The 13,434-nt window shown below is 46.9% G+C and overlaps 1 protein-coding gene across 2 annotated transcripts in view; it reads left to right on the top strand.

Annotated features, from left to right (window-relative positions):
* The window catches only part of ARHGEF7 (Rho guanine nucleotide exchange factor 7), a gene marked incomplete at its 5' end in the record, with an annotated part of 99,824 nt that overhangs the window by 20,653 nt on the left and 65,737 nt on the right, over positions 1-13,434 (top strand). For both annotated transcript variants that reach the window (XM_080928490.1, XM_080928489.1), the window contains one exon: positions 6,814-6,900. In XM_080928490.1, the coding sequence (XP_080784616.1) occupies positions 6,814-6,900 (87 nt within the window). The remainder of the gene's footprint in view (positions 1-6,813; positions 6,901-13,434) is intronic.

Below are 13,434 nucleotides of genomic sequence, written 5' to 3'. Positions count from 1 at the left end.
ATGCACATGGTACAAAGGGATAAACGCAAGTGAAATAGTCATACGCACATATAAGTCTAAAACACGGAGAGACAAGGTCTGAATAGGCAACTCATTGGTGTCAAGAGTTCGTCAGCTTTCCACTACTGTCACAAACACCGAGGCACAGCACACTTTACAGAGAGGAAAGGTTTGTCTGTATTCATAACTTGGGGTTTGGTTCTGTGGTCCCAGTGTTTTCGGTCTTATGTGAACACAGCACATGACCACAGGCTTGCACAGCAGAGGAAACTGTTCATTCACAGCAGCTAAAAAGCATAGAGAGGAAGAGGGAAATTCCAAGGGCTTGCCTCTCCTTCAGGAGCACAACCCCAGTGACTGGGTCCTACTGCTTAAAGGTTCCACTGTCTTTCTGCCCCTTCAATGCTTACCTGTGCTACTGTAACGCTACAATGTGACACAAAAGCTCCTACCAAGGGTGGCCCTGGGATCTTCAACTTTGCAGTCTCTATCCCTGGGGTCAGCGAGCTCTGCTCTCTGATCTCTGCTGCAGCCGAGGAAAACGGAGACAATAGCACGTATCAATATTCGCCATTAATTGTATTGGGCACATCACGCGGGGCGGGGGGGCGGTGCTGACTTGGGGAGGCTGTGGGGGATGGAGGGAGACAATACAGGAACTCGTACTTTGTGCTCAATGTTTCCGGGAGCCTTAAGCAGCTCTGAGAAGCCTGACTACAGCCAGCCCCTTGGGCCTGTCAGTTTCGCTCCCAGCCTAATGCCATCAGTCAGCTGCTGTCTGACTTGGGTGATCCCTGCTCTTCCTGGGCCTGGCCAGGCCTCTCCTACCATAAGACCTTTATGCTTGGATCCTCTTCGCCAGATCACACTCCTCCAGGGTGTTCAGACAAGTTTCTGTTCAACTGGAACAGCCACCCTAACTTCCTGGTGCAAACTGCCCTACTGCCCCACTGACCACACTCCTCTCTCCCCTCCCCCTCCCCCTCTCCTGTTCTGTTTCCCTCCTTGACACTAGTCACTGCAAACATGTTGTGTACTGAGTTTACAGAGCATCTTGCTTTCTAATCACAGAGCCTCACCCCCCACCCCCATTGACTGTATGAAGCCAATCTAAACATCTAAACTTCCCAGGCTCCTCTCAAGAACTCTGACTCCAGATGAGCACTCCTGTCAACCTACAGGAAGCAGGCCTGTTTCCTCGCCTATTTCTTCCTAAAGGCTAAATCTCTTACCCTTTCTCTGGCCGTGGGATTCCTCATCCCAACAACAGGACATTGGGCCTAAAAGTTTCAAATGTACATCCCAGATTTTAAAATAATTTTTTTCTAAACTCCTTAACTTTACCTGTCTCTGTCTGTTCCACCAGACTTCAAATCAACTAGAGACTGCTCCAACAACTCCAGGCCAACTGTCTCCTCCAAATCTGGGCCCACCCTCACAGAGTACATTTCCCTAGCCTCAGACAGTCCCACAGAACCTGGATATCAACTTAAACAGCCTGTTCTTCCCCGCCTTGTCCAGCAACCCAGCTTCCTTGGGTCCCTGGTGACACTCCAGTGTTGGCAGAAAGCAGCCAGAGAGAATGGTGTCCATTTACCCAACACCTAATAATAAAACCCAATCATCAAGCAAAAGGTGGGACTGGGAGGCTCCAGCAGGCACCAGCACACTCTGGCAGACCTTGCCCTTCCCCCACTCCCTCTGCCTTGCTAAACTGTTAGATAGCATTCCTAAAGCTACCCACCAAGGTCTGTTCCCTTATTTAGCCACTTCCTCCTCCTGAGACTGATCCAGGTCCAGCTGTCAAAGGACAGAAGTCTAGCAATCAAAAACCCACTTTGGCTCACCTAATTAACATGCCCAATTAAAGTTAAACTCCTCATGGGGTTTCCCCTTTTACCTTTATGCCATAGGCCGTTTCCCTATATGTCATGTCTGTCTCCTCTCTATGCAGAGACAGTCCTTTGTCCCTCCTGGGCAAATATATCCCCCCACCCCTATTCCCTTCCCCTTTTCCCTCATCCTCCATCTCCTGTCTTTGTCTTTTATTCCCTGGAGTAAGCCTGAAAATAGACTCCAGAGCTATTGAGGACTTCCAGTAGAAGCCAGGCTTCAAAGGAAAATCCAGTGTGTGGTGTGAGTGTTTAACAGTTGACTCCTTGGATGGGGTTCCTGAGTTGTGGTGTTTGACTCCTGGGTACCAGTGTGATGTCATAAGTGTGGAGCTGGGGTGAGATGCTCACAGCTCTGTGACACAGTGCCAGCACACCATGTAGCCAGCACCACCAGTGTCCGGGGGAAGCGTCTCCCCATTTCCTGCCAAGACTTCATACAGGCTGAACCTCCTGAAGGCCAGCGAATGGGCAACCTGAGAGACCATGTCCTTTGCAGACACAGCTGGCTGATGAAGCTTACCGCATAGTTTGGGACAAGTCTTGCTTGGCACCTCTTTGAGTAAAATAAGAGCTCCCTCTGCTGTTCTCTGCAACCTTTCCCCGGGGAAGGCTCCTGCACTTCAACCCACACAGCCACATTACCAGGTGAACGGATGCTGGCTTGGCTTAGCTTACTGAGGCGTGCCAGTGGGTTGGCATCAGGGCTGGGTGTCTAACAGGGAGCTGAGGTGTGCTCGAGTAGATCCTGCCGCGAAGTGGAATAGCATAGAGAGGTACAGGACTCAGAACACATAGCAATCTTTCCCACTTATTGTTGATAGGGTGGGACCTTTGTCTGGAGTCAGGAGCTTGAGTGACTCTCCCTGTGGGAGAGAACTGGAATCTTCTTTCCCCAATAGCTCACTTTCCGATTTCATCCACTCACTCACCAGGTCCTGGGGTCCTGAGCAGCCCTCAGGAACCTTAGCCTCTGACAGTTCTAATGTCCAAGCCTGGATGGACATCAGAATCAGATAGCGTTCCAGGCACACATGGCGGTTTTGTACAGTGAGAACCCAGAGACCAGGGATGCTGGGCATGACCCTCCCCTTTAGTCTTGGTTGTTCGGGCGCCAAGTGCCCCTTGCCTGCTCACAATCCTGCTGACCCATATGTCCTGCCTTCTTATACAGCTGGTCCAGAGTCCTTAAATGCTGTCCAGCTGTCTGTCTGAGACAGCTGTCTTCACTGGCACTTTGTTGAGACTGTTGGGGAGGGGACTCACTGCCCCAACCAGCAGCAACTGGACTGGGTGAAGAGGGAAGGTCCTGGACTCCGGTTTCAGCATTACTTGGTGGCTAATTGTCCTATCAGGTCCACTGTGATCAATTATCAAGCGTAGAAGCTATTTCCAGGGAAGCCAGAAAGGTCTTGAGATGATTTCTAGTCCCAATTAGCGCCTGGTGAAAGCTTGCAGGTTACTATTATGGAGAATCTTTCCTGTCATTGCTGACAGGACCTGGGCAGAGCAAGTCCTCATTCAAGAGCACACGAAGAGCCCTCTGCTTGGTGGCCTTGCTAATCAGAAAGCAAGCAGCTGTGAACATTCTTACACAGGGCTTTTGGTGACTGATTTCTCCTGGGCAAACAACTGCTGGGTCCTAGGGTAGAAACAAGTTTAGCTGTGGAAGAAACTGCGTGTTTCCCTGTTCCTCTCTCAGGTTCTTTTCAGCCTTGCCGACTCCTGACATTGTGAGCATTCTCCTTGTCCTTCTTCTGCTAGGTGCACAGTGCATGCTCGTGCGTGTGAACCCTGACAGCTGAGGGTTTTTAGAGAAGCATGAAGGACTTCCCATGTAGCTTCGTCTCATAATAATCCTAGGAATGCCGTTTTTCACCATAATCTCCATTGCCCTTTACCATGTACCATTTTAGAAAACACCATGGACTTCTGAAATGCCACGTGTTCCCCTTTGCTGTGTTTCTGGACTTAAACTTACCGGCTCAAGTGATATACCATCCCCTCTCTCAAGTAGCTCTATTCTAAATGAGATGATCTGCTGTGAATATGAGGCCCAGTGAATATTGTTGGATTATTTTTTTTAATCTACTTGATCCAACAACTCAAGCTATTGGCCTTAAGATGGAGATAAGGAGATAGACCTAGAGAGGTCAAGTGACTCTCCCAGTGACATGGTTGTTATAGACTTAGAGCTAATCACTTGTGATGTTGGCCCGTTAGTTTTCCAGTCAGCTATGTTCATTGACGTCCCAGTTCCATGCACCCATTCGTAGGAGCCAGACTCAAGAGTTAATGTGGGCCAGGACGTTTTTAGGTGCCCCATGGAAAGAGCCTCAGCTTGCGAGTCCACAAAAAGGGTCCTGTGACCATAGCCAGTTTGGCTGTCTCTGCTCCTCTTTGTAACATTCCTCTCCTACGTCACGCAAAAAGGTAGATGGTCACCCATTTTCTGTCTTCCTCAGACATACTGTTAAAAGATGAAATGCTTTCTTGTCACTTAAAGGACAATCACAAACATGCTTTATAAAAGAGGAAACAAAAACGAATGAAGGGAAACACCCTGGGTGTTAAGGCTTCGGTGACTCCAATGGCCCGGATTCTATGAGTCTGTGTTTTCTAATTCCTCACTTTCATAGATTATAGGAGGCTCAAATGAAGCTTTTAACATTTAAAAGTCTCTGAATGTGCAATAGGCCACGTTTGGAGTTTGACCACTCATAAGGTGTCAAAGAACAAGTCTCATTAGAAAACTCCCATTCCCATGTGCTCATCTTTATGGTTGCCTGCTCCGCACATGCATGGAGAGAAAAGTATGGAAAAGAGTTGGTGGTGGACAACTCTTCATGCTAGCAAAGTGGTATAATCCTCAGACGAAAAACAACCTGGGCCTGTAAGAGAGCTCAGTGTGTGTCTGCCAAGTCTGATGACCTGAGTTTGATTCCTGGGACCCATATAGTGAAGGGAATTGATTGCCACACGCGTCCTTTTGACCCCACACACTGTGACATATATGTCCACACAAGTAAGTGTAATTTAAGTATCACATTTCTCACTAAGGTGTAAATCCCCAAGTAGCTTTGATTTTTATAGTTATCAAAATTAATGCATGTTGTTTCCATTATTTTATATACTCGTCATTCAAGAAAAGCAAGTAACAGTTGGCTTATGTTTTCATCATCAAGTGTGGAGACGAAGAAGAGATGGTTCTCATTATTCGTGGTAGTTACATTCTATGAAGTTATCTCAAATACTGAACTACCACATTGTTCTTGGGAGAAATACAGAACTGGGGGACCAAAAGACCCCGGTTATAATGCAGATCTTTTAATTTGTATGTACTTGTGGATGTGAGCATGTGTGCATATGGCTGGTGACAAAATTCTGTCAACCAGTGAGCACATGAGCATCTTTGGAGAATGTATGCTATGTATTTACGTACAGTAAGACACCATCTCAAGCACAACATGGAGAATGTATGCTATGTATTTACGTACATTAAGATACCATCTCAAGCACATGTATAGACTATATTATGGTTGTACTGGTTTGTCACATATACACACATACACAGAATGTTCATAACCAGACAGTAAACACAGCATCACACACCTATACTGGGCACTGAACAGTAGGAATGAAAATGAAGTCTTGAGAAAAGTACCATGCAAAGATCATGTGGTTGGCTTCATGGAAATGTTAAAATTGCACTGTAGAGGGAGCTAGCTGCAAGATGAATGTGCTTTGACCTTGTGGGGATTGAAATTGTTCAGCAGAAGGGGAAGATATGGATTAGAGATGGCTCTCCCTTATAAGACTGGCATTTTTAATAGATGCAATCAGACTGTCGTAAGGCTTGAAACATTGCTTAGTCTTGTCTGTTTGGCTCGTTACCTCCAGTCTTTGACTGAAGGGACAAATGCAGTGGAACTGAGGCTGTGCTCAAGCATAGATGGGCTCACATTCTTCATGTCGTAGGATATTTTTTTCCAAGGCAGACTTGGATTGTTACTTTACCTGCTGTGAGGACACTTTGTGTTGTCTTGATGACATGTTTGATTATTTCCAGGACTTGGTCAGTGGCTTCTACTGCCCTTCCAGCCCGAAGTTCCTCTAGTTTTCCTTCCTGTTGCCAAACATTCTCCATTCATTTGCTGTGCAGTATTCATTATGGTTTTGATGCTATTACTTGTATTTTCTGTCATACTTTCAAAGCCATTAGGGTAACCTTGGCCAGACCCTTTTCTGATAGTTACTGGTATTAGCCATCTTGCTGCTGCCCCAGGCTGTGCCATCATAGCTGATGTTCTACGTTGGTGATGGTAACCTCACATGATAGTTTCCTCGCGAGTGTTAAAAGCTTTACTAAACAGCTTGCCTAGGCAGTGTGCCTTAAAAGCTTGTATGTGCCCTAAGGGGGTTGAATGAGAAGAGATCTTGGGAAGAAGAGAACGGTCTTGGGGGCCGTTCGAGCAGCAGATTCAGAGTTCTGTGCATTAGTGAGGTGCGGCCAGCAGAATGCAGGTCAGGAGGCGGCGTGCGTGGAGCCAGAGCAGGGCCTGGAGGAGGTGGCGTGGGGCTGGGGCGGAGGTCTGCAGGAGGCAGGGCTGGAACAAGGCCAAAAAGTGGAGTGCGTGTGAAGCAGGCGCACACGATGCTGGGGCAGGGCCTGAGAAGATGGAGCGCGTGGTGAGGGGAGCCGGGCTGGGAAGGAGGAGAGCACCAGCCAGGTTGGAGCAGGGTAGCCGCAGCTGAAGACGCAGCACTCGCGGGAAGAGACCGCGGGGGGCGCGGTTTGACGACGTCACTTCCGGTTCTGGGCGCGCTTCCGGGTGCGGGTTGGGGCGGAGATTGGTTCTGCCCGAGGAAGGGGAGCGGATGAAGAAGGGTCAGGCCCGCTCAGCGCCGCTGTGTGTTGCAGGTCTACCCGGAGCCGCGGAACGAGAGCGAGTGCCTGAGCAACATCCGCGAGTTCCTGCGCGCCTGCGGGGCGTCCCTGCGCCTGGAGGTGGGTGAGCGCGGGGCTCGGTCGGGCTGGGCTGTGCCGGGCCGGGCGGGGGTGCGGGAGGTCGGGTCGGGCTGGGGGAGGCAGGGCCGGGATTGAGGGTGGTCGGGGGTCGGGTCGGAGTCCCGGGAGCCGACGCTGTCTGGGTTGACCACTCCTCACCACCGCCTCTGTGGAGTGGGGCTTCTTGTCCTGGGAAGAAGCCTCTCGACGTCTCCTCGCGGCCGGCGTGTGGACCCCACATCTTGTGCTGGTTCCACGAGAACCTCTGGTTCTCCTGTGCAGGTGGCACGTTGGTAGTCCCCATTGCTCCGGGATATCTGTCCACTCCTGAAAACCGCCCTTCAGGATTCCCCAGCATCACATCCAGGTTTGACCCAGCCCTCAGCAGGTAGTCAGGCAAGGTCCAAGCTGAAATGTCGAGGGCCAGAAGCCCTCTTGGTCTTACATCCTCATATGCTGCTGCTCATATGAAATTCGGCGGTGTTGCTGGATCCTCCACCCGTAATGCTTACGTTAGAAAATTCACAAGCCTGAAGCCCGGGTTTGTAAAACCTGCTTCTGGGGACAACTCCGCGGGATTGTCTTTTCCATGGTGCTTGATGAACACCCTTTGTGGTCTTTCTGTGTCAGTTCCCCAGGGATGTCGCTGTTTCCTTGCTTTTGTTATCCCTGGGGCAGTGTTGTAGATCTAGAAAACTGGCTTTGCTTTTTGGGGACGCTCAGGTGGATGAGCTTCGAAGTCACTTCCTCACCATGTGAAGGGTTGGTAATGTCACACCCACTCCAGTCCTGTGATGACCCTGTGTAGCTTACCTTTCCTGGTAGGGACAGTCTTTGATAGTGTGTGTCTTGAGATGAATTGTAAGTGTCTTTCAGTCGTGTTTGGAAAGCGTATTTAATTGAAATTGAACAGACCATGGTTTATTCAAGTGTTAATGTCTTTTTGTTAATTTATTTGATGTCTTCAAGGAAATTGCTGCATATAATTGGATAGTGACTGGGTGATTTCAGAAAGCCTCATAGCTCTTTAAGAATGAGGTACTGGCTTCCTTTGGTGGCACCAGCCTTGCTGTTTTAGTGACTGGAGATTTACTTCGTCTGACCTTTGTTGTAGGATTCCATCCCCATACACCTGGCTTTATGTTACAGTCTTTTTTCAGACTCACCCTACACATTAAGATAACCAGTGCAAACTGTTGTAAGGAATTGCTTTAAAGAAAAGTAAAAGTTGTCTCCTTTCCAGCTTTGCAAATGTTGCAAAGGCTATTGCTGTTTTGTATAGCAATGGCTTTTATGGTTCTGAGTTTGTCCAGAGATGCCATCAGAACCCAACATGGACCTGTTCCAGGTGCCTAAGAGCGTGCCTCAACGTAAGCAGGTACTTGCTAAGGATTGGTTACTGAGAGGACCAGTCTGAAGTTACACTTGTGATAGCAAATAGGCTTCCTGGAATCAAAAAAAAAAAAAAAAAAAAAAAAAAAAAAAAAAAGAAAGACCAATTGTGTCTTATTTTGTGCTGATTTTAAAGAGTAAATATCTCTTTCAGTTACTTAAACACATATTAGAGAAAAATACAACATTTTTCTAAAGGTTAGTATGCCATACTTAAAGTCCCAGTTTGTTCAGCCATCATGTTTTAGGAAGTTCCTAGAGGATGGAATGGCTTTAACTCATCGTCAGTCCAGAACTGTGTGAGGTGAGCGGCATATTCAAGGAAAGACCCAGTCTTCCACAGACAGAATCCCTGAGGGAAGGGCCTAGCACCTCTGAGCAGTACTAGGCTGACACATTTAATACTCACTAAAATCTCAAAAGATGGGAGATGAAAACATTTTAAAATTGACTGGGAAACAAAACAGTCTAAATTCCTACTTAGCCTTTGTTCTTAGTACCAGGGGCTTTCCCAAGGTTGTTTCAGACTGACTTGAATTAATAAGAAAGACTGGCTTACTCCAGTTTAGCTGAAACCCACCGTCACTGTCGGTCTCTTCAGTTATTTCTCTTGCATGTGTTCATGTGTGCCAGTGTGCCACAGCGCTTGCTCAGAGGTCAGAGAGAATGATGGTTTTCTCCTTGACCATGCAGGTCCCAGGGATGGAATTTTTTAGCCTTGATGGCAGTAGGCTTTACCTGCTGAGCCATCTTGCTGGCCTCTTTATTTTTTTTTTTTACAACTTAGTTTTCAACCAACTGTTTGCCTTAAAATATGTGGAGTGGTGCCAGGGAGATGGTTTATTCGTTAAAAGTGCTTGGTGTGCAGGCTTGAGGACCAGAGAAAAAGCCAAGCATAGTGCTCATGAGCTTAGTGATGTGGTTCAGAGATAGTAGGATTTCCTGCGGCTTGCTGCCTAGAGAGGCTAGCCAATTTGGCAAGATATAAGTTCAAGTAAAGACCTTGCCTCAAAAAGAAAAAAAAAAAAAAAGAAGTGAAAAATGACTGACAGAAACAACCAGTGTTTACTTCTGACCTCCATATGCATGCTTACACGTGTATATATGTGTATGTGAGCTTGCATGCATCAACACACATGATCTCACATGCATATACACACATGCATTTTTATTTTTTGATTTGTATAGAAAACTGGGCACAGCAGTGCCAGTCTCTATCCATTTGTATCTAAAAACTGAAACTGTGATGATGATGATGATGATATTGGCAGTGGTGATGTACTTGATATTTGCAAACAGAAGTTCCTTAGTGACCTGAGAGACAAGCCACACAGTCCTCTGCAGTTCCTCAGGTGGGACAGCTGCAGAGATAGTTTTCTCATTTGTTCTGTTCTCAAATTATATTAGATATATTTATTGATGGCCACAATATACTAACTGAAGATTCTTTCACTCAGTGATGTTAATTAAGCTCCTGAATGAAATGTGAACTGCAGCTATCCAGAGCAGAGGCTGCCTTCGTTGAATAAACTGTTTTTTCTTGTCACTCTCATGATGCTGTAGTAGCTTTATTCAGTGTCTAAGATTGGTATTAGAGAAATGGCTCAGTGGTTAAAAGTACTGCCTGCTCTCCAAAGGAGCCTGGTTCAAGTGCTGGCACCTACATGGTGGCTCACAGGCATCTCTAACTCAGTTCCAAATCCGATGTTGATTCTGGCCTCTGCTGGCATGCACACCTGGTCCATAGACATACATGTAGGCAAAGCACCCATAAACATGAAATAGTAGTAAAACAAAATCCCTTAGATTAAGGCCACATGAATCCAGTTCTAGTGGTGTCTAATGAAGCCTAGCCCATGTCTTGACATACAGCATCAAGGATGTTGGCAGCAAAGTTATGAAATGCAACAGTGAACTTTGATTTAGTTGTTCATCAGAGAAATATCTGTTTTTTAATGGATTATATTACATATTTGCAAATGTTATAATGCACATTCTTTTTATCATGAATTTTGAAAAATTAGAATTTAGCACTATTATAGATAGGTGTACTTCAGGACGATTTCTAAAGTCTAAGTTGAAATTATGAAGTGGGAGCCATGTTGTCTTTGAGCGCTCCTGGCAGAGTCCTCAGCCCAGATGGCACTGGCCTTTCCAAGGCAAGAGAAGTGGGTTAGAAGCAAGAGGTACTGACAGAGCAGTGTGACACCACAGACCTCCTGCTGAAGAACCGTTGTTGCGTCCAATACAGTGTCTCTGCTCTGGAAAGGAAAGTAAGATTCAATGTGATTTCTCATGGTTGCCAAGATGATTTCTGGGAGTCTGTCAAATGACGCAAACCACAGCTCTTTTTTCCAGCCAGCTGGCTCTGGTACACACGTGGGGCCCGGAAGGGATGATGACCCAGGGCTACAGCCTTCCCACTTGTCTCATACACCAGAGAGTATCAGCATCATCTTCTGCTTTAGTTAAAAACAGTAATTAAAGTATTAACTCTCCGTGAAGAGGCCATCATCCAAAGGTCTCGGTGATTCAGAGCAGAAATGTATTTTGCCCTTCCTCATTCTTGAACATTTTTGGCTCGTACTTTTGGTCTTTCAGTTCAGTAGATTAAGATACTAGCTGTCCGAATAATGTTTGCTTTGCAACCTAGTTTCTTAAAGCGGTCTAGGGTGGTGGTTCAGATGTGTTTCTATATTGTGGGACGATTAAATCAAGCTGGTCTCCATCTGTCACCACCGTAGACTTTTCTGTGATGAGAACATGCTAAGTTCTTTTTACAGCACCTTCACATGTGTGTTGTCAGCTGTAGCTGCCACACTGTGCAGTGCTCACTGAAACTCAATTCTCTGGCTACCTTGACCCTGTCCCCTGTGACCAGGCATCCTCCCATTCTGTCCCAGGCCCGATGACAGCCAGTTTGTGTTGGGCTGAGTGAGGTTGTGTGTTGTTGGTCTTTCAGCTTACTCTACCCGAGGTTCTCCAGGTTCCCTCGTGCTGCTAGTGATGACGGCCTCAGTCCTCCTTTCACACTCAGTGTCCCATGCTTACATGTTCTGTCCTCAGGCTGTTTCCATTCTGAGGCTGTCGTGAACATTCCTGCAATATATAGGGAACACATGTTTCTCCAACATTGAGTTTCTTTGGATATACACCTGGTAGTGGGGTTGCTGGACCACAGGGTGGTTTTCAGTCACCACTATATCAGTTTCTGTAATGTATAGACTAGCTTCCATTCCCACTAGTCAGTGTTGAAGGATTTCATTTCCTCACATCTGACCAGCAGGTGTCTCTTGTGGTGCCGACAGCAGACAATCTAAGAGGTCGGAGGTCATAGTTCATAGTGCTTTACTTTGCATTTCCTTGATATTAGTGATGTCGAACTTTATGAAAAATAGCTGTTGATTATTCTTAGGCCTTTTGAGAAATGACTATAAAATAAAGTTTTTAGGTAGTGGTCTTACCTCCTGGTTTGTTTTGGACATCAGCTTCTTTCTGGATGCATGGCTATAGCACACCCTCCCCCCCATCAGTTGGCAGGTGGGTGTTTTGATGCTTCTGTTTTATATGTGCTGTAAGAAACACGGTTTAGCAACAAGACAGCACAGAGCGTGCCAGGCAGGCCTGAAGCATGTGTGAGTCTGAGTAGCTCCTGCTGGAGCCGCCAGTATTCTCTGTGCTTTAAGCCATGCTGCTCATTCTGCTTTTAAGTTGCCTGTGGTCTGTGTTTGCTACAGAAAGTAGAGAAATGTGAGGGAAATGACATGATGCTGCCATCCAGAGATGCTGTGGCTAGATGTCCATGTCAGTGCTGTAAGATAGCTTTAGAGACCCATGACACCGCAGCGTATATGTTCTGTAATACCTTAGTTTCATACAGTATGGTAGTGTGACCATCTCTTCATGCCCTGTGTTTGACTCCTGGAGGCCAGTAAATCCTATTGGATGTGGGCAGGGGATCAGTTTCCTCTGCTGTAAATAGTGACCCACATGAAGGCCATTTCTGTGTGCCTAGTACCTTAAGTTGTAACTGCCATTGCAGGTAGCCACAGCAAGGCTAAAGGTGTGGATTCATATCATACAGGCTTTGAACAGCTGCCTCCACCTTCTCTGTTGACTTATGTCACTGGTCTGTCAGTAACAGTGTATGAGGGTACCTTCCTAGGCTGTCCTGCAACTGCTTGTATCTGTTAGAAGCCCTTTTCCCTCAGAGAAGTAGATCTCCATAATACAGCATGTCTTATCTTTTGTGTCTTGCTTGGTGCGCTCCCTTTTTGGGTGTGGTAAATCGAGGCAAGAGTGAGTCCACCCCGAGGTTGACTTGTGAGGATATGAAAGGGCAGCAGGTACACTGTAGAAGTTGGATGTCTGTGGTGCTTCAGCTTGGCACCTGTAGCCAGGAGCGGAGGCACTTTGCACAGGGAGAGCTCCAGCTGAAATCGGGCGTGCAGCTGCTTGAAAAGGAGAGAGAAGCTGGGCTTCCTTTGAGTGAGGTTTTCATTCCTGCCTCAATGTGGAGAGAGTTCCAAAGGACTTCAGTCTCCAGTGTTGAAATGAGTCAGGGCGACTTAGGTAGTTAAAGTGAGGTTTTAAAAAGGAAATTGCTCATCTCTGTCTAAACATTTTCCTTTAAGAATAATCTCATCAGTGGCCTACCTAAGTCTGGACTGAACGTAAAGAACTTGAGATGCTCTCACCCTGTTTTGTGAGTGTTTGGTGATAGTGAGAATGGAGAAGGCCCGAGTCATTGTAGCTGGAGGTAGCGCTGGGCACTTCAACTGTTCTTTGGGATGGTAAGGGTGCTTAGGATGCTGGACAGAGCAGAACCATACTTCCCAGCACTGTTGCCAACAGTGGTGAGTGGGAATGTCCTCCATAGGCTCAGATGTTGGAGTGGGTGGTCCCCAGTCAGTGGAGCTCTTGTTTGGGAAGGATTAGGAGGTTTGGCTTTGTTGGAGGAAGTAAGCTCCCAAAGGCGGGCTTTGAGGTTTCAAAAAACTTGCCACACTTTATTCCAGCACTTGGGAGATGGCTCACACTTTAATCCCAGCACTTGGGAGGCAGAGGTAGAACTCTGAGTTTGAGGCCAGCTTGGTTCACAGAGAAAGAGTTCGAGGACAGCCAGGGCTTAAACCCAGAGTC

This window comes from Micromys minutus (genome assembly GCF_963924665.1).
Source record: "Micromys minutus genome assembly, chromosome: 14".
Classification (NCBI taxonomy): Eukaryota; Metazoa; Chordata; class Mammalia; order Rodentia; family Muridae; genus Micromys; species Micromys minutus.
The sequence above is the reverse complement of the archived record's forward strand: the minus strand, read 5'-3'. Positions and strand labels throughout refer to the sequence as shown.